The sequence below is a fragment of the Dreissena polymorpha genome, chromosome 5 (assembly GCF_020536995.1).
Source record: "Dreissena polymorpha isolate Duluth1 chromosome 5, UMN_Dpol_1.0, whole genome shotgun sequence".
NCBI classification, from domain to species: Eukaryota; Metazoa; Mollusca; class Bivalvia; order Myida; family Dreissenidae; genus Dreissena; species Dreissena polymorpha.
The window spans coordinates 3,494,151-3,513,572 of NC_068359.1; the positions used below are offsets into that span (position 1 = coordinate 3,494,151).

Here is a 19,422-nt window from a genome sequence, read left to right on the forward strand (position 1 = left end):
CCAACATGAAATCTGTGTCATAAGGGATAAAAAGCATGGTTAGAAGTCAAATTTATATCACAATCACTGAAAAGCAAATCATATAAATTAAGTTTTTTTGGGTCTCCGGTTAGATCACCAGCTTTGGCCCTCTTGTTTTATAAAAGTTACAAGTTTGAAGTGTTTTGTAAGGAGTGGTTAAGAAATAACATGCTTGAAATTTATAGATATGATAATCATATGAAATAAACTTTAATTTCAAATGCAAAGTTTGTCACAAAAATGGCTAGCATGAAGTAATAGTTTTATTATGCTCCCCCAAAATTTATTTTGGGGGGAGCATATAGTCGCCGCTTCGTCTGTCCGTGTGTCCGTCCTTGCACAATTTTTGTCCGGGCTATTTTTCAGCAAGTAATGACCAGAATTAAATGAAACTTTATGGGAAGCTGTACAACCAAGAGGACAAGAGATGTGCATATTATCAGCGGGTTCTGGTCAGATGATTTTTCACAGAGTTATGGCCCTTAAAAATTTTCTATAAAAAAATTATTGTCCCCCCAACTACTGTGCCCTCAAGACGTTTCCTTTTATCTAAATATATAGTGCAATATTTTGACAAAAAAAACTTTGGGGAGCATCACCCCTTGTTTATATCCAGTTAAAAGCAAGGGTTGAGACTGAAAAGACATGCATTGATATTTATTGCTTGAACCATTAAATATTTTTTTCAGGTCTGTTTGTGACTATGCAAAAACAAAGTTCCCTCCAAACGTTGAGTGTAGGACTGGCCATTCATTGGCCTTTGGAGCAGTGGGACGAAGGTATGTGTAGATAATCAAATAGTCATATCAAATCAGGTACCATCAGTTTTAAAATTGTAAGTCTGCAAGTACATAATATTGACAAACAGAATGTTAGTGGAGTTTATTTCATACTTCATTTGCCACTGGTAGGGTAGCATGTAGTAGTTGGACTGTCTGTCTGGCTTTCCGTCTGAGTGTAACTAGCATTCCATTTCCGAAGTATTTTTCCTTCATGCTTTGAGATATTTATTTTTGTTAAGTGAGTCTAACTGCATGAGTTACAGATCAACTTCGAGTTTTGTTCTGGTCCAATGAATTTTGGCAAAGTTATGGGTCTCTGACTCTTTTTTGCTGAATGCTTGCAGATATCTACCTGATTTTTGGTGTGTGAGTCTATCTACATGACTTACAGATCAAATTTTGTTCTGGTTCATTGATTTTTTTTACAAAGTTACGGGCCTTGGACTTTAAAACAGTCTTTAAAACAATACTCCCCCCCCCCCCAACAAACTCTGCAATGCTCTGAATATTTACCTTGTTTTTGGTGTGCGAGTCTACCTGCATGAGTTACATAAATTATCAAGTTTGAGTTTGGTTTCCGTCCATTGATTTTTGGTAAAATTATGGGTGTTGGACTTAAAAATTTCCTCTACAATAACAGTTTTCGGGACTTTTGTTTTTACACTTGTGTTTTTTTACCTGACCATTGGTGTGTGAGTCTATCTACATGACCTGCAGATCAAGATTTTTGGGGTTTATTGATTTTTGGCAAAATTATGGACCTTGGACTTCAAAATTTCTTTAAAACAATACTTTTCCACACACAAAATACAAAATGCTCTGAATATTTACCTTGTTTTTGGTGTGTGAGTCTAGTACTACCTGCATAAGTTACATATCAAGTTAGAGTTAGGTTTCCGTCCATTGATATTTGGCAAAATTATGGGTCTTGGACTTAAAATTTCCTCTACAATAACAGTTTTCTGGACTTAAGTTATTAACACTTGAAGTTTTTTACCTGACGTTTGGAGTGCGAGTCTATCTACATGACTTAAAGATCAAGGATGAGTTTCTCTGGTCCATTGATTTTTTACGAATTTACAGACTTTGGACTTAGGAATTTACTCTGAAGTTTTACTTTTCTGTATTTTTTTTCAGAAACATTTTCTAATACTGACTTTATTTTTTGTATGTGATCTACATGACCTACCCATCAAGTTCAAGTTTTGTTCCGATCCATTGATTTTTGACGAAATTGCGAGTCTTGGACTCGACAATTTTCTCTGAAATAACACTTCTGGATTTTTTGCTCAACACGTTCAGATATTTACCTGATTTTGGATGTGTAAGTCTTGCGAGCCTAACATTAAATTTTATTATTGTGTATGGAAAAACCAGCAGTTTGTGAAAACCGTTTTTTTTGTGATTTGTAAAATGCTTTGGGTAACTCTTTGAGACATTTTACAATTTATGACGTAATGTTGATATTGACAAGTATCAAGAAATCAATGATAAATGTATGTAACCACAAAGAGCTTTTTACAATAAAGTTGAATTTTACCTTTAATAGGAATGTTTTCACACATCATGAACAAAATAATGAAATTTGTACAAAAATAATGAAAAGTCCACACACTTCAGATACACAAAAAAGCTAGGAAATCTGAAGGTGTACACTCTGACCCAGACGTTGAGAGCACGCAAGGGAGAGAACCTATTCCTGCAGGCCAAGTTTGTGTTGTCTACCCTGGAGGCATTCTTTGCCTCGGCAGATGATCACATCTCTGTGAGTCATGTCCCAAGTACAAAACTAAATGAGAAGACCGGACAGAAGGAACAGATAGACATTCAAACAAAACAGGTTGGTATTTTCTAGTCAGCCTAGTTTGCTGATGTATCAGGGCCTTTTTGTTGAACTCTTGTTGGAAAATGTATTCTTCACTGTACACATGTCTCTAAGTCTTAGGCTGTTTCATATTTACATTTGTGTATGTGCAGTTTGATGTTTAAACTCATAAATTGGCTAGATGTTGTGTCGACAGTTTAGAATTACTGACCTTGTAAGTGTCCATATGAAAGACTGAAGCATTTGGTGTCTGACATGAACCTTTTTTGGTACAATTTGTCAGAAATCATGTTTAAATATGAAAATGTGACAATTCTTGTGTTACCTACCAACTCATTTTTTGTCGCAGAATTTGGTTTCTGACGCTAATATAATCTGGGCGAAGATGAAGGATTTCAATGAGAATAGTGTATTTATGACGCACGATGGGTACCTGAAGCTGTACCAGCTGTCTAGGCCACGCCTCTCCAAGTATGACTGCATACTCATAGATGAGGCTCAGGATCTCACACCAGGCAAGTGTCACCTAGTTCACAGGGAATGGTAAGGGCTGAGGATCTCACACCAGGCAAGTGTCACCTAGTTCACAGAAAATGGTAAGGGCTCAGGATCTCACACCAGGCAAGTGTCACCTAGTTCACAAGAAATGGTAAGGGCTCAGGATCTCACACCAGCCAAGTGTCACCTAGTTCACAGGGAATGGTAAGGGTTCAGGATCTCACACCAGGCAAATGTCACCTAGTTCACAGGGAATGGTATGGGCTCATGATTTCACACCAGGCAAGTGTCACCTAGTTCATGGGGAATGGTAAGGGCTCAGGATCTCACACCAGGCAAGTTAACCTAGTTCACAGGGAATGGTAAGGGCTGAGGATCTCACACCAGGCAAGTGTCACCTAGTTCACAGGGAATGGTAAGGGCTCAGGATCTCACACCGGGCAAGTGTCACCTAGTTCACAGGGAATGGTAAGGGCTCAGTATCTCACACCAGGCAAGTGTCACCTAGTTCACAGGGAATGATAAGGGCTCAGGATCTCACACCAGGCAAGTGTCACCTAGTTCACAGGAAATGGTATAGGCTCAGGATCTCACACCAGGCAAGTGTCACCTAGTTCACAAGAAATGGTAAGGGCTCAGGATCTCACACCAGGCAAGTTTCACCTAGTTCACAGGGAATGGTAAGGGCTCAGGATCTCACACCAGGCAAGTGTCACCTAGTTCACAGGGAATGGTAAGGGTTCAGGATCTCACACCAGGCAAGTTTCACCTAGTTCACAGGGAATGGTAAGGGCTCAGGATCTCACACCAGGCAAGTGTCACATAGTTCACAGGGAATGGTGAGGGCTCAGGATCTCACACCAGGCAAGTTTCACCTAGTTCACAGGGAATGGTAAGGGCTCAGGATCTCACACCAGGCAAGTGTCACCTAGTTCACAGGAAATGGTAAGGGCTCAGGATCTCACACCGGGCAAGTGTCACCTAATTCACAGGGAATGGTAAGGGCTCAGGATCTCACACCAGGCAAGTGTCACCTAGTTCACAGGGAATGGTAAGGGCTCAGGATCTCACACCGGGCAAGTGTCACCTAGTTCACAGGGAATGGTAAGGGCTCAGGATCTCACACCGGGCAAGTGTCACCTAATTCACAGGGAATGGTAAGGGCTCAGGATCTCACACTGGGCAAGTGTCACCTAGTTCACAGGGAATGGTAAGTGCTCAGGATCTCACACCAGGCAAGTGTCACCTAGTTCACAGGGAATGGTAAGTGCTCAGGATCTCACACCAGGCAAGTGTCACCTTGTTAACAGGGAATCATAAGGGCTCAGGATCTCACACCAGGCAAGTGTCACCTAATTCACAGGGAATGGTAAGGGCTCAGGATCTCACACCAGGCAAGTGTCACCTAGTTCACAGGGAATGGTAAGTGCTCAGGATCTCACACCAGGCAAGTGTCACCTAGTTCACAGGGAATGGTAAGTGCTCAGGATCTCACACCAGGCAAGTGTCACCTAGTTCACAGGGAATGGTAAGTGCTCAGGATCTCACACCAGGCAAGTGTCACCTAGTTCACAGGGAATGGTAAGTGCTCAGGATCTCACACCAGGCAAGTGTCACCTAGTTCACAGGGAATGGTAAGTGCTCAGGATCTCACACCAGGCAAGTGTCACCTAGTTCACAGGGAATGGTAAGGGCTCAGGATCTCACACCAGGCAAGTGTCACCTAGTTCACAGGAAATGGTAAGGGCTCAGGATCTCACACCAGGCAAGTGTCACCTAGTTCACAGGAAATGGTAAGGGCTCAGGATCTCACACCAGGCAAGTGTCACCTAGTTCACAGGAAATGGTAAGGGCTCAGGATCTCACACCAGGCAAGTGTCACCTAGTTCACAGGAAATGGTATAGGCTCAGGATCTCACACCAGGCAAGTGTCACCTAGTTCACAGGAAATGGTATAGGCTCAGGATCTCACACCAGGCAAGTGTCACCTAGTTCACAGGAAATGGTAAGTGCTTAATGCATGTAGGTGCACAGGTTAATCAGGGACGACACTTTCAGCCTTGACAGGATTTTTGCTATGAAGAGACTAGCTTTAAACAAAAAATGTCATAAAAGATAGTGAGGACTGCACAGGCTTATCTAGGACGACACTATATGCACATGCATCAAGCCTAGTTTTCCCAGAACAAGGCTCAAATGGTAAAAAACAGGGAATGAGAGAACCTGAACAATTTTAAAGATCTAGAGTAAAATGTGAAATAGTCTGGCCCTCGACCATACACTGTTTTGCCCCCCTGCTACCCCTCCTGTCTTATTAACGCAGAAAGTATGTAAATCTTTTTAAATGTACTATAAATTTATAACAAGTGTTAGATCAAAATTGAAGGTTTGAAGAGTTTCCTGACTTACCAAACTTTCCAACTTGTCCCTATTTAGCAGCACCCTCTGCCTTTTGTGACACTAGATCTTTCACTTATGGTAAATGCACAAGGTTTATTACATAAAGATAACCAAATTATTTACAGAGTATTGGCAAGTACTTTGATTATTATCTGTAATATAAGTGTTGTTTTTAGTAATTATGTTTTCTTCACTGTTTTCTCAAGAAAAAGTATTACAAATTGACTTGGAAATAGAGCATAGAGAAAAATAGAGCTTAGAAAAAAAAAGAATAAGTCATATAGGATGCTCTAATAAATTGTTCCTTGAGTAATTTGTGTTGTTCATGTATTTCTCCAGCCATAACAGACATCCTGTTGGGGCAGCCCCAGGGCAAGATCCTGGTAGGGGACCCCCACCAGCAGATCTACTCGTTCAGAGGGGCTGTCAACGCCATGGAGATGATTCAGGCTGACACGGTGTTCTATCTCACACAGGTAGGCATAGAATACAGATATACACTAATCCATATTTGAACTTTTGTTGCTAATAAGTATTACTACTTGATTGTTTAAACTTTACACATTTACTTATCAGCAGCTGAACTTTCTTATCTGGGTAGTTTGGTTCATTTCTGAAAACATGAGATAAAAGTCAATTTTGGGAGCATCCATGCGCTACAGACATATGTCTGTTTTTGTTTTGTTTTTCCATTTTTTTTGTAATTATCAGTATTTAAGTCAGAGAACAGCATTTGGTGTAATTTCACAATTTTCTTGAGCAAGCTTAGCGTTTATCTAAGCATTTAAGTAATAATTAGTGCAGATCTTTATGCTGGTAAGTAACAACGACCCTTTTTAAAGGGACCTTTTCAAGTTTTGGTAAATGGACATAATTTTTTAAAAATTGTGGATTTATCAATTTAAAGCATTTTTAATAACAAACTTCAAAACATGTCAAAATCTGTGAAAAGGTCCCTTAAGATCATCAGTACCGGGAGGATGGCCATAGCTATGACCATCTAGCTGGACTGGGCTATGGAGTACCGGGAGAATGGCCATAGCTATTACCATCTAGCTGGACTGGGCTATGGAGTACTGGGAGAATGGCCATAGCTATGACCATCTAGCTGGACTGGCATCAGTACCAAGAGAATGGCCATAGCTATGACCATCTAGCTGGACTGGCATCAGTACCAGGAGAATGGTCATAGGTATGACCATCTAGCTGGACTGGGCTATAGAGTACCGGGAGAATGGCTATAGCTATGACCATCTAGCTGGACTGGGCTATGGAGTACCGGGAGAATGGCCATAGCTATGACCATCTAGCTGGACTGGGCAATGGAGTACTGGGAGAATGGCCATAGCTATGACCATCTAGCTGGACTGGCATCAGTACCGGGAGAATGGCCATAGCTATGACCATCTAGCTGGACTGGCATCAGTACCGGGAGAATGGTCATAGCAATAACCATCTAGCTGGACTGGGCTATGGAGTACCGGGAGAATTGCCATAGCTATGACCATCTAGCTGGACTGGGCTATGGAGTACCGGGAGAATGGCCATAGCTATGACCATCTAGCTGGACTGGGCAATGGAGTACCGGGAGAATGGCCATAGCTATGACCATCTAGCTGGACTGGGCTATGGAGCAGTACCGGGAGAATGGCCATAGCTATGACCATCTAGCTGGACTTTGCTATGTACCGGGAGAATGGTCATAGCTATAACCATCTAGCTGGACTGGGCTATGGAGCAGTACCGGGAGAATGGCCATAGCTATGACCATCTAGCTGGACTGGGCTATGGAGTACCGGGAGAATGGCCATAGCTATGCCCATCTAGCTGGACTGGGCTATGTACCGGGAGAATGGCCATGGCTATGACCATCTAGCTGGACTGGGCTATGTACCAGGAGAATGGCCATAGCTATGACCATCTAGCTGGACTGGGCTATGTACCGGGAGAATGTCCATAGCTATGACCATCTAGCTGGACTGGGCTATGAAGAATGGCCATAGCTATGACCATCTAGCTTGACTGGGCTATGGAGCTAGAGAGAATGGCCATAGCTATGACCATCTAGCTGGACTGGGCTATGGAGCAGTACTGGGAGAATGGCCATAGCTATGACCATCTAGCTGGACTGGGTTATGGAGCAGTACCGGGAGAATGGCCATAGCTATGGCCATCTAGCTGGACTGGGCTATGGAGCAGATCATCAGTACTGGGAGAATGGCCATAGCTATGACCATCTAGCTGGACTGGGCTATGGAGCAAAACCTGTATTGGTAGTCTTTGTTCTTTATTTTACCTGATTGGCATGCCAAGCAGACTTTCCTAAAATATTTTACCTCCAAATAAGGTTATGTTCTTTCTCCAGTGTTGATTTGGCAGTAGGCTACACAATTATTAAGTGACAAGTTTAAACCTTTTTCATTTTTGATTGTTATGTAAGCTGAAGTTAGGCTGAGAGACATATTAGTGAGGCTGTTTCTTAGGAGAACCAATGTTTAAAGTCTTTGAGAAGATGTTGATGATGCTGCCTTAGTGGTGAGCAAATCTTGGCACAACACAAGATCTCACAGTTAACTCTTTGCATGCTGGGAAATTTGTCGTCTGCTAAAATGTCGTCTGCTGAATTTTTAAAATTAGCATTTTCTTCGATTTTTTTTCAAAGAATACTATCAGAAGTGCAAACAGTTTGGATCCAGATGAGACGCCACGTTCTGTGGCATCTCATCTGGATCCAAACTGTTTGCAAAGGCCTTCAAAATTCGGTTCCCGCACTGAAAGGGTTAACAGACTTGGATGAAATATTCTTCAAAGGTTGAAGAATAGATAATGAAGACTTCTGTGTTGCTATCAAAAGTGCAAAAAAAGTTATAGGATTTTTCAAATTGTTATATCAGAATAATTGGCAGCCTATGTTGTGGTCATTCAATGAGTATATTCTTGCTTTCTATGGTAGTATAAAGTTTATATTTTAAAACTGGTTCACTATTTTTCAGTTGCATGATTCATGTATACTTAAAAGTCATATTGGTTAAAGATATGTGCCAAGTAGTGTTGGGTTCTAAGAACTTTATGTAAGCCATATTCTTGCATATTTTCAGTCGTTCAGATTTGGACCAGAGATTGCACACGTTGCCATGTCTTGCCTCGAAGTGTTGAAGAAGGAGACAAAGAAAACACTGGTGGGAAGTGGCAAGAAAAGTGGGCGGAACTTGATGTAGCATTTTGTTGTAGAAAATATATAATTTCCAGATGATCAATTATTAAAAATTGCAAAGGTGATGAAGGTGATCATGAATATTTTGATTATGATTCGAATGATGATCATATTAACATTATATATTTGATTATGAAAATACATTAAACTTGAGTTGTATGTTTAATGCCAGCAAAAGAAAATTTTCTTGTCTAAAATCTTTTTCTTTGGCTGTGGGTTTTAGTTCAATCCTATTTTATTTTAGCTTGATTGCATTGAAAGCCTAAGGCTTATTTGAAATGCTCTCAAGTTCGTGTTTCCTGGGTCTAGAACCAGTCCTTGGTGTCTATGGGGGAGATCTAAAGAATGCTCCCAACGTGGGGATCGAACCGTGAACTCCCGGTGGCAAGACGGACACCATATCCACTACGCCACGGTGACCTTGGGTTTTGAAGCTACATTTTTGTTTGCTTCATAGTTCGGAGGCTATAAATAAAATAAGAAATGCAATATTATAACACTGAAGTCAGTTCCATTATAAAATGCTTTGTTTTTATTTGATGATTGATAAGACATTAGCAGGAAAAGGTTGAGTTATTGAGAATATCAAATCTAATTTTTTTCCATATTATAAAACAGTTCTAGTATATTCACTTAGTATTGCAGCATGGCTCTTTCAATAGTACTTATAATCAGAGATCATATTTTTTTAGGTTTTGTCGGTCCTAGACTGATTGGGGTCATGAAAGACAGATTGAAAATCCTAAACAGTCGGTCCGATTCTGTCCTGACATTCGTAAAAAAGATGTTAAGTCTGTAAGTTCCCAATAAAATTCGCTATTCAAGCTCTGTCTGGCTAAAACTTACCATCCTTTATCCCATTATTGCCCCCCATTAAAATCCCGGTTCTGCTACTCGAGTGCACCAGTGTTGTTTTTGACACCGTATTGGCGATTTTATCAGGCATTCACACCACAGTGTTTTTATGATAGGGGTCTAAGTTATAATGATCATGATCATAAAAGATCCAAGATCAAACACAAGATCATAAGATAGAAAGAGCCTGTGGTATTGATAAGAAAGGTAGCAAGATTGTTGTATTTTAAGGCACAGTGGACGGTACATCCTTGGGACAGGTGGCCATCATCAGTCGCTGTAACTTCACAGTGTTTTATTGTTGTATTTCAAGGCACAGTGGATGGTACATCCTCGGGACAGGTGGCCATCATCAGTCGCTGTAACTTCACAGTGTTATATTGTTGTATTTCAAGGCACAGTGGAGGGTACATCCTTGGGACAGGTGGCCATCATCAGTCGCTGTAACTTCACAGTGGTATATTGTTGTATTTCAAGGCACAGGGGAGGGTACATCCTTGGGACATGTGGCCATCATCAGTCGCTGTAACTTCACAGTGTTATATTGTTGTATTTCAAGGCACAGTGGACGGTACATCCTTGGGACAGGTGGCCATCATCAGTCGCTGTAACTTCACAGTGTTATATTGTTGTATTTCAAGGCACAGTGGATGGTACATCCTTGGGACAGGTGGCCATCATCAGTCGCTGTAACTTCACAGTGTTTTATTGTTGTATTTCAAGGCACAGTGGATGGTACATCCTTGGGACAGGTGGCCATCATCAGTCGCTGTACATTCACAGTGTTATATTGTTGTATTTCAAGGCACAGTGGAGGGTACATCCTTGGGACAGGTGGCCATCATCAGTCGCTGTAACTTCACAGTGTTATATTGTTGTATTTCAAGGCACAGTGGATGGTACATCCTTGGGACAGGTGGCCATCATCTGTCGCTGTAACTTCACAGTGTTATATTGTTGTATTTCAAGGCACAGTGGACGGTACATCCTTGGGACAGGTGGCCATCATCAGTCGCTGTAACTTCACAGTGTTATATTGTTGTATTTCAAGGCACAGTGGATGGTATATCCTTGGGACAGGTGGCCATCATCAGTCGCTGTAACTTCACAGTGTTATATTGTTGTATTTCAAGGCACAGTGGATGGTACATCCTTGGGACAGGTGGCCATCATCAGTCGCTGTAACTTCACAGTGTTTTATTGTTGTATTTCAAGGCACAGTGGACGGTACATCCTTGGGACAGGTGGCCATCATCAGTCGCTGTAACTTCACAGTGTTATATTGTTGTATTTCAAGGCACAGTGGACGGAACATGCTTGGGACAGGTGGCCATCATCAGTCGCTGTAACTTCACAGTGTTATATTGATGTATTTCAAGGCACAGTGGATGGTACATCCTTGGGACAGGTGGCCATCATCAGTCGCTGTAACTTCACAGTGTTATATTGTTGTATTTCAAGGCACAGTGGACGGTACATCCTTAGGACAGGTGGCCATAATCAGTCGCTGTAACTTCACAGTGTTAAATTGTTGTATTTCAAGGCACAGTGGACGGTACATCCTTAGGACAGGTGGCCATTATAAGTCGCTGTAACTTCACAGTGTTCAGTGAGGCCGTGAAGAAGTGCTGCTACACGCAGGAGGAATGCAAAGTGGCGTTCGTTGGAGTATGTTGAACTTCTGTCAATCTGAATTATTGTAATTGTAAACTGTAAAACATCTATTGACTGTTTGTTTAGTTCTGTGACTTGTAAATATATGCATTGCTTAGGCGACCAATGTTTGATATCCTTTCCTGGGGCAAGTGAATGTTGATGGTCACTCTACTGGATAGATGTGCTAAATGCCTCAGTCACAAATAATCCGGTCGCTGGCTGATGTGTCCGATCTCCAGGCATCGGGAAGACTGGACACGTTGGAGCCGTCCGCCGTCTGATGAGTGACAAAGTTTAAAACCTCAGTCACAAATAGACACGGATCACCGTCCGATCAGCGGCCGGCGGTTTTTTCCGCTCATCGGATGGGGCCGGCCAATGATCGCACGCACATCGGGCGGCATCCGGATTAATTTTTTATATCACAGTTTGTTTTACACGACATCGGGCCCGGGAAGATATTGAGTTGAGATAAAAAAAGATCGGATGATCAACGAACGGTTATCTCCCGGCGTGCGCCGACATCGGATTCATTGTACGAGTATCATAACGAGCATCGTCTGGCGTCTGTCGGAAATTGTGCGGAGGCCCTCCGGCAATCAGACGGTCGCTGGCCGATGTATATATCTCTGGGAAATACCTTTACTTTTCCGATGCACGTTCAATGAATCCGATGTCAGGCGATTGCCGGGCGATACCCGTGCGTTGATCGTCTGATCTTGTTTAGATCTTAACTCGATTCCTTCTTGGGCCCGACGCTGGGTAAAATTTTAAGTGAGACTTAAAATTAATCCGGACGCCGCCCGATGCTACAAATTGGCCCGGTTTCCGTGCGATCATCGGCCGGTCGCCAGCCCGATGAGGGGAAAAATATGTCGGCCGCTGATCGGACGGTGATCGGTGTCTATTTGTGACTGAGGTATAAGTTAGAGTAAGACAACATCAACATTAGAACATACTTCAGTATGCACTAAACAGCTGAGGTATTGCAGCTTCATGAGAAAAAAGTCCCAACTTTTGTGGATATAGTAAATTTATTAGTTATGAATGCTGGGACACAGTCTAGATTTTCACATGATGCAGCCTCAGAAGCAAAAGAATCTCATTAACTTTGAAATATAATGTAACACACATCAATAGAATACATGTACAATAAAAAAGGTTATGCCAAGTTTTGGGTAGTTTCTCAAAAGATTGAAATGCTTATGTTTGAGATATGCTTAAATTTATTACACAGATATTATTGATGATTAGTAACAATGTCATATTTCATTTAATGAATGATGTGAATTTATCTCATCTGCAAAACTTAAATGATTCAAAACTACATAATTCTATTTTATTTCAACAGACTTAATTTGTTTAGTTTGTTGATTTGAACACATTTAAAGAACATGCATGCAGAGTGTAAAATAAATACGGAATATAACGCTAGTCAATTGTTCCAAGAGTTTGTATCACTCGAGTGGCTTGTGTGATGACGTATCACACGAGAGGCGGAGCCTCGAGTGTGATGCAAAATAGCACAAGCCACGAGAGTGAAACAAACTCTTGGAACAATTGACTGGCGTAATATTCCTTTTATTATATACAACAACTAACGAAAACAGTTAACAATTGTATTTTTTACTTTAACAAAACTGACATAACAAAACTGACAAAACAATGACTAAAAGTTTGGTATGCCATTTAAGTTTATTTAAGACGCGTATGAATACAGTTTATGTAAATTTACGTGTAAACATTCGAACCGGGAAAACACAGGTTTCTGAAACGCTTACCTTAATGCCATAATTAATCCAATGTTTATAACAATTAAGTTGACAACTTAATCTGATGTTTATAACAAAAACGTTGAAACGATATGCACTTCTACTTCTATCTGCCATGTCTTTATCGAAACTTAGTTTAAACCACACTATTTTATTGTATTCCTATCGAAATATACATTTATGCATGATAAACACACACTCCAAAATACGTTTTGAATTCGTTCTATGTTTTTAACAAATAGTTTACTGTTAAAAAACACCACGTCCGACATGTCCTTAAATTCCAGAGAGTTTAGATAAAACCATTGTGTTTTGCCACAAAAATGACGTCACACGATGTACTACGTAATATATTTCGTAATATAAAATATTTCTGTTTTCGGTGCGCGTAATGTGACGTCGTTAAATGGGTCGAAGTAGTCCGGCTAGTATGGTAATACTGAATTGGAAACAGCGAGTAGTGTAATACGGGATTTTTTATTTCAACATTGATACAACCTGTATTTTGTAAAAAGCATTAAACAGGTATATAATAAAAGTAATTAACTTAATGGTTCCATGAGTCAAATGTTATTTACTACAATTAAATTCATATCTAGCAGGTAACACTGATACCACATGTGTTCTCGTTTTGGTTTTGCATAAACAAAAATAATGTCATTTATGAATAATTTACTGTTCAAAAGAAAATTATTTGCAATGGCATAAAACAATATGATGTTCTTGTGCAACTTCAGTCTAGATTTTATTGTAGTTTTGTATTCTTTAATGTTAAATTTGAAAAAATGTGAATAAGATCTTATATACTTGCTTTAATCATACCATATTGTATTTCTAGGGCACTGACAATTTTGGTTTTCCGATGTTGATGGACATGTATTCTTTGCTGTGTCCTCAAAATGGGTCAAAAGGTTGGTAGAAGAGTTGGCATAATGTTGTTTTGGTGACAATGTTGATTTGAAGGAAATATTGCTGCTATTGTAACATTATTGATTTATCAGGTATATAAGAACACGAGAGTGGTAATTATGGTGGTTAATTAGACATGATTGGCGCATTCCCAATAATCCCGGTGGACAATCAATAGTTGATTTTGATCACATTCAGGCCCATGTTTGGCTATGTTGATTTTTTCATAATTTCAAAACCAAAAAGAGATGATATACTTTTTACAAAGAAGCTAAACATCAAATTTGAACTTAAGTTATGTCATTTGTAACTATTCTTTCTAATTCCGAAAACTGTATTTTTTTAAGTTAAATATATATGACATTTTTCTGAAAAAACAACAAACTTTGAACAAGTTCTTTTAACTATAATACCTGGTTTTCTTTCTAGAGGGCTATGAGATCAAGAACAAGTTCATCAAGATGTTCCCAAACTTTAAGGAGTTGGAGAAGTTTGCAGTAAAGTCCATGGACGTTGAACTTCAAGGGAAAATCAAAATTGTGAAAACCTACCACACCAATCTGCCCATCTTGATCAGGAAAATAGACAGCAAATGTGTGAAAGATGAACGCACTGCAGGTAATTCTGGGTACAAACTTCTACGAAAATGTAACACGTCTCTTTATTATGTGGTTCATGTTCCTTCTTCACCACATTATTTCTTGATAATTGCTTAATAAAATTGTATTTATATTATATTTGAGATATTCCATGGTTTTTAAACTTGTAAGTTAGCAAACAAAAATATGATGTGAATTTCATGAAAACATAACATATTATATTTCTAACTAGAACGATATAGTTTCCATAAAAATGATTTTGTGAATGAAATATCTTGATACGTCCTGAACTAAGTATAACCAAATTATTCATGAACAGTGCTGAAAGAAATCTTGATTTGTTGCATGTAATCATAAAATATAGTTCTTATTTCCATTAATAATTGCTCAAATATTTAAAAACAATCTTGTGTGAATCAAAATAATATACACAATATAATTTATATTAGTTGATAGTTTTGTTGGCATTCTGATGCCTGGACTAACACTCAAGACGTGTCTGGACATTAAAACTAGAATATTTTTTTAACCCTTTCAGTGCGGGAACCGAATTTTGAAGGCCTTTGCAAACAGTTTGGATCCAGATGAGACGCCACAGAACGTGGCGTCTCCTCAGGATCCAAACTGTTTGCTATTCTGATAGTATTCTTTGAAAAAAATCGAAGAAAATGCGAATTTTATAAATTCAGCAGACAACATTCTAGCAGACGACAAATTTCCCAGCATGCAAAGTGTTAAACAGTATATTAATGTATAATAAATAGATAATCATATAATGACCCTTGCATGTTTTCCGCATCTCTTCTAGAGATGATTATTTTCTCATGTAAAAACACTCAATATTTGATTTTGGTAATGTAAATCTAACATCTTTTCTTTCTTTGAAAAAAATCGAAGAAAATGCTAATTTTAGAAATTTAGACATTTTAGCAGAAGACAAATTTCCCAGCATGCAAAGGGTTAAATTCACAGTCACATTAACAGCTCTAAATTAAGAAAATTCTTCATTATAATTATAAATAAAAAGCAGCCTATCTGGAATGCACAAAACTTGGGGTTATTGGACTTTTATGCATCTCGTCTCACTTCTCAGCTTGCTCATTTTGTCTGTAGATTATGTGTTCAGCACTGCCCACAAGGCAAAAGGTCTGGAGTTCAGCACAGTGAGACTTACAGACGACTTCATGGCAGGCGATCAACAATCCATGTTCGTAACCTTGCAGAATCTGGGCCTGGATATGGAAGATGATGAGAGGGAGGAAAGGGGAATGCAGGACGTGATAGCTGTGAGGGCTGGTGGGTGTTTGATTTGGGCTTGTTTGAGGGTAGTATGATAGGTGAAGTTTTTATTGTGTATGTTTTCCTTCTAGTTCACTTAATATGCTGGAAAACAGAATGCACAGTAGCAAAATGTAATGATTTATATACCAGTAAACAACAATTATTACTAACGATGTGACACTAATTTGTTATTTTTATGCCCCCCTTCGAAGAAGAGGGGGTATATTGCTTTGCACATGTCGGTCGGTCTGTCGCTCCGTCCACCAGGTGGTTTCCGGATGATAACTCAAGAACGCTTGGGCCTAGGATCATGAAACTTCATAGGTACATTGATCATGACTCGCAGATGACCTCTATTGATTTTGAGGTCACTAGGTCAAAGCTCAAGGTCACGGTGACACGAAATAGTAAATTGGTTTCCAGATGATAACTCAAGAACGCTTAGGCCTAGGATCATGAAACTTGGTAGGTAGATTGATCATGACTCCCAGATGACCCCTATTGATTTTCAGGTCACTAGGTCAAAGATCAAGGTCACAGTGACCCGAAATAGTAAAATGGTTTCTGGATGATAACTCAAGAACGCTTAGGCCTAGGATCATGAAACTTTAAAGGTAGATTGATCATGACTCGCAGATGACCCCTATTGATTTTCAGGACACTAGGTCAAAGGTCAAGGTCACAGTGACCCAAAATAGTAAAATGGTTTCCGGATGATTACTCAAGAAGGCTTATGCCTAGGATCATGAAACTTCGTAGGTAGATTGATCATGACTCGCAGATGACGCCTATTGATTTTCAGGTCACTAGGTCAAAGGTCAAGGTCACGGTGACCCGAAATAGTAAAATGGTTTCCGGATGATACCTCAAGAACGCTTAGGCCTAGGATCATGAAACTTCATAGGTACATTGATCATGACTCGCAGATGACCCCTATTGATTTTTAGGTCACTAGGTCAAAGGTCAAGGTCACGGTGACCCAAAATAGTAAAATGGTTTCCGGATGATAACTCAAGAACGCTTATGCCTAGGATCATGAAACTTGATAGATAGATTGATCATGACTTGCAGTTGACCCCTATTGATTTTCAGGTCACTATATCAAAGGTCAAGGTCACGGTGACCTGAAATAGTAAAATGGTTTCCGGATGGTAACTCAAGAACGCTAATGGTTACGATCATGATACATAGGTACATTGATCATGACTCGCAGATGACCCCTATCGATTTTTGAGGTCACTAGGTCAAAGGTCAAGTTCATGGTGACCCGAAATAGTAAAATGGTTTCCGGATGATAGCTCAAGAACGCTTATGCCTAGGATCATGAAATTTCATAGGTACATTGATCATGACTCGCAGATGACCCCTATCAATTTTGAGGTCACTAGGTCAAAGGTCAAGTTCACGGTTACCCGAAATAGTAAAATGGTTTCCGAATGATAACTGAAGAACGCTTATTCCAAGAATCATGAAACTTGATAGGTAGATTGATCATGACTCGCAGATGACCCTTATTGATTTTCAGGTCACTAGGTCAAAGGTCAAGGTCACGGTGACCCAAAATAGTAAAATGGTTTCCGGATGATAACTCAAGAACGCTTATGCCTAGGATCATGAAACTTGATAGATAGATTGATCATGACTTGCAGTTGACCCCTATTGATTTTCAGGTCACTATATCAAAGGTCAAGGTCACGGTGACCTTAAATAGTAAAATGGTTTCCGGATGGTAACTCAAGAACGCTAATGGTTACGATCATGATACATAGGTACATTGATCATGACTCGCAGATGACCCCTATCGATTTTTGAGGTCACTAGGTCAAAGGTCAAGTTCATGGTGACCCGAAATAGTAAAATGGTTTCCGGATGATAACTCAAGAACGCTTATGCCTAGGATCATGAAATTTCATAGGTACATTGATCATGACTCGCAGATGACCCCTATCAATTTTGAGGTCACTAGGTCAAAGGTCAAGTTCACGGTTACCCGAAATAGTAAAATGGTTTCCAAATGATAACTGAAGAACGCTTATTCCAAGAATCATGAAACTTGATAGGTAGATTGATCATGACTCGCAGATGACCCCTATTGATTTTCAGGTCACTAGGTCAAAGGTCAAGGTCACGGTGACCCGAAATAGTAAAATGGTTTCTGGGTGATAACTCAAGAACGCTAATGGCTAGGATCATGAAACTTCATAGGTACATTGATTATGACTGGTAGCTGACCCATATTGATTTTCAGGTCACTAAGTCAAAGGTCAAGGTCACAGCTACAAAAAACATATTCACACAATGGCTGTCACTACGACGGAGAGCCCATATGGGGGGCATGCATGTTTTACAAACAGCCCTTGTAGTTCAATATGGAGCCCTGTGTTCTCCCAGACTTTTCAGTGTTATTTTAATTCAATATGGAGTCCTGTGTTCTCCCAGACTGTTCAGTGTTATTTAAATTCAATATGGAGTCCTGTGTACTCCCAGACTGTTCAGTGTTATTTTAGTTCAATATGGAGTCCTGTGTTCTCCCAGACTGTTCAGTGTTATTTTAATTCAATATGGAGTCCTGTGTTCTCCCAGACTGTTCAGTGTTATTTTAATTCAATATGGAGTCCTGTGTTCTCCAGGACTGTTCAGTGTTATTTTAGTTCAATATGGAGTCCTGTGTTCTCCCAGACTGTTCAGTGTTATTTTAATTCAATATGGAGTCCTGTTTTCTCCCAGACTGTTCAGTGTTATTTTAGTTCAATATGGAGTCCTGTGTTCTCCCAGACTGTTCAGTGTTATTTTAATTCAATATGGAGTCCTGTGTTCTCCCAGACTGTTCAGTGTTATTTTAGTTCAATATGGAGTCCTGTGTTCTCCCAGACTGTTCAGTGTTATTTTAGTTCAATATGGAGTCCTGTGTTCTCCCAGACTGTTCAGTGTTATTTTGGTTCAATATGGAGTCCTGTGTTCTCCCAGACTGTTCAGTGTTATTTTAATTCAATATGGAGTCCGGTGTTCTCTCAGACTGTTCAGTGTTATTTTAGTTCAATATGGAGTCCGGTATTTGGCCCCATATATATATTATAGCATATTAAGGTAAAACAACAAAACAAATTTCTGAATTTTCCCCAGCTGAAAAATGGGAGGTAGTTATAGAAATTATATAGGTATTAATATAATTTTTTTTTCTTCTATGATCATGAGTGAATTAAAATCGAAATTTCACCATATTCAACAAATATTCTTTATTACCCTAAAATTTGAGATTTTTATTATGGTTACCTATCTATCTATATATACTGCTAGACGCCAACAATTAGCATGTCAAGCAAGCGCGTGTCAGTGCTAGAAAATTTAAGGAAGAAATGTATAGGAGATAAAAGTAATACAAAATGTATTGGTGAGACTTAGAAACAAAGATGAAAGTGTTAATTAAAAGAAGAAATATACAGTTAAAAGGTTAAAAACAGCCAAGCCGCTTAGAAACTGTGGTCTTGTTTAGTCACCCCCGGCCTAAACTGGTCCAGGGTAGGTGCCTGTACAATATTGGCTGGCAGGGAGTTCCATAGGATGATAGTAGCTGGATAGAAGGACAATTTATAATAGTTGCTGGGAGTGG

At 39.7% G+C, this 19,422-nt stretch overlaps 1 protein-coding gene and 1 long non-coding RNA gene across 25 annotated transcripts in view; one reads left to right on the top strand and one right to left on the bottom strand.

Annotated features, from left to right (window-relative positions):
• Positions 1–19,422, top strand: part of LOC127832257 (F-box DNA helicase 1-like) — a 46,561-nt gene that overhangs the window by 9,693 nt on the left and 17,446 nt on the right. For 12 of the 21 annotated variants that reach the window (XM_052357614.1, XM_052357613.1, XM_052357612.1 and 9 more), the window contains exons 8-16: positions 711–800; positions 2,424–2,643; positions 2,978–3,143; positions 5,866–6,002; positions 8,625–8,724; positions 11,139–11,263; positions 13,862–13,934; positions 14,362–14,550; positions 15,645–15,827. In XM_052357614.1, coding sequence (XP_052213574.1) covers positions 711–800; positions 2,424–2,643; positions 2,978–3,143; positions 5,866–6,002; positions 8,625–8,724; positions 11,139–11,263; positions 13,862–13,934; positions 14,362–14,550; positions 15,645–15,827 — 1,283 coding nt within the window. Of the gene's footprint in view, positions 1–710; positions 801–2,423; positions 2,644–2,977; positions 3,144–5,865; positions 6,003–8,624; positions 8,725–9,826; positions 9,856–10,154; positions 10,184–10,236; positions 10,266–10,318; positions 10,348–10,482; positions 10,512–10,564; positions 10,594–10,728; positions 10,758–10,810; positions 10,840–10,974; positions 11,004–11,138; positions 11,264–13,861; positions 13,935–14,361; positions 14,551–15,644; positions 15,828–19,422 lie in introns of all 21 variants that reach the window. The other 9 variants (XM_052357602.1, XM_052357603.1, XM_052357598.1 and 6 more) reach the window with 9 other exon arrangements.
• On the bottom strand, positions 3,181–4,982 carry LOC127832329 (uncharacterized). 4 transcript variants are annotated; one of them, XR_008026799.1, is made up of 3 exons: positions 4,956–4,982; positions 3,790–3,842; positions 3,181–3,207 (listed from the first exon to the last, which is right to left on the bottom strand). It is a non-coding gene; the product is annotated as an uncharacterized LOC127832329 (long non-coding RNA). The 4 variants fall into 4 exon arrangements; XR_008026798.1 differs by lacking the exon at positions 4,956–4,982 and adding an exon at positions 4,903–4,929; XR_008026801.1 differs by lacking the exon at positions 3,181–3,207 and adding an exon at positions 3,498–3,524.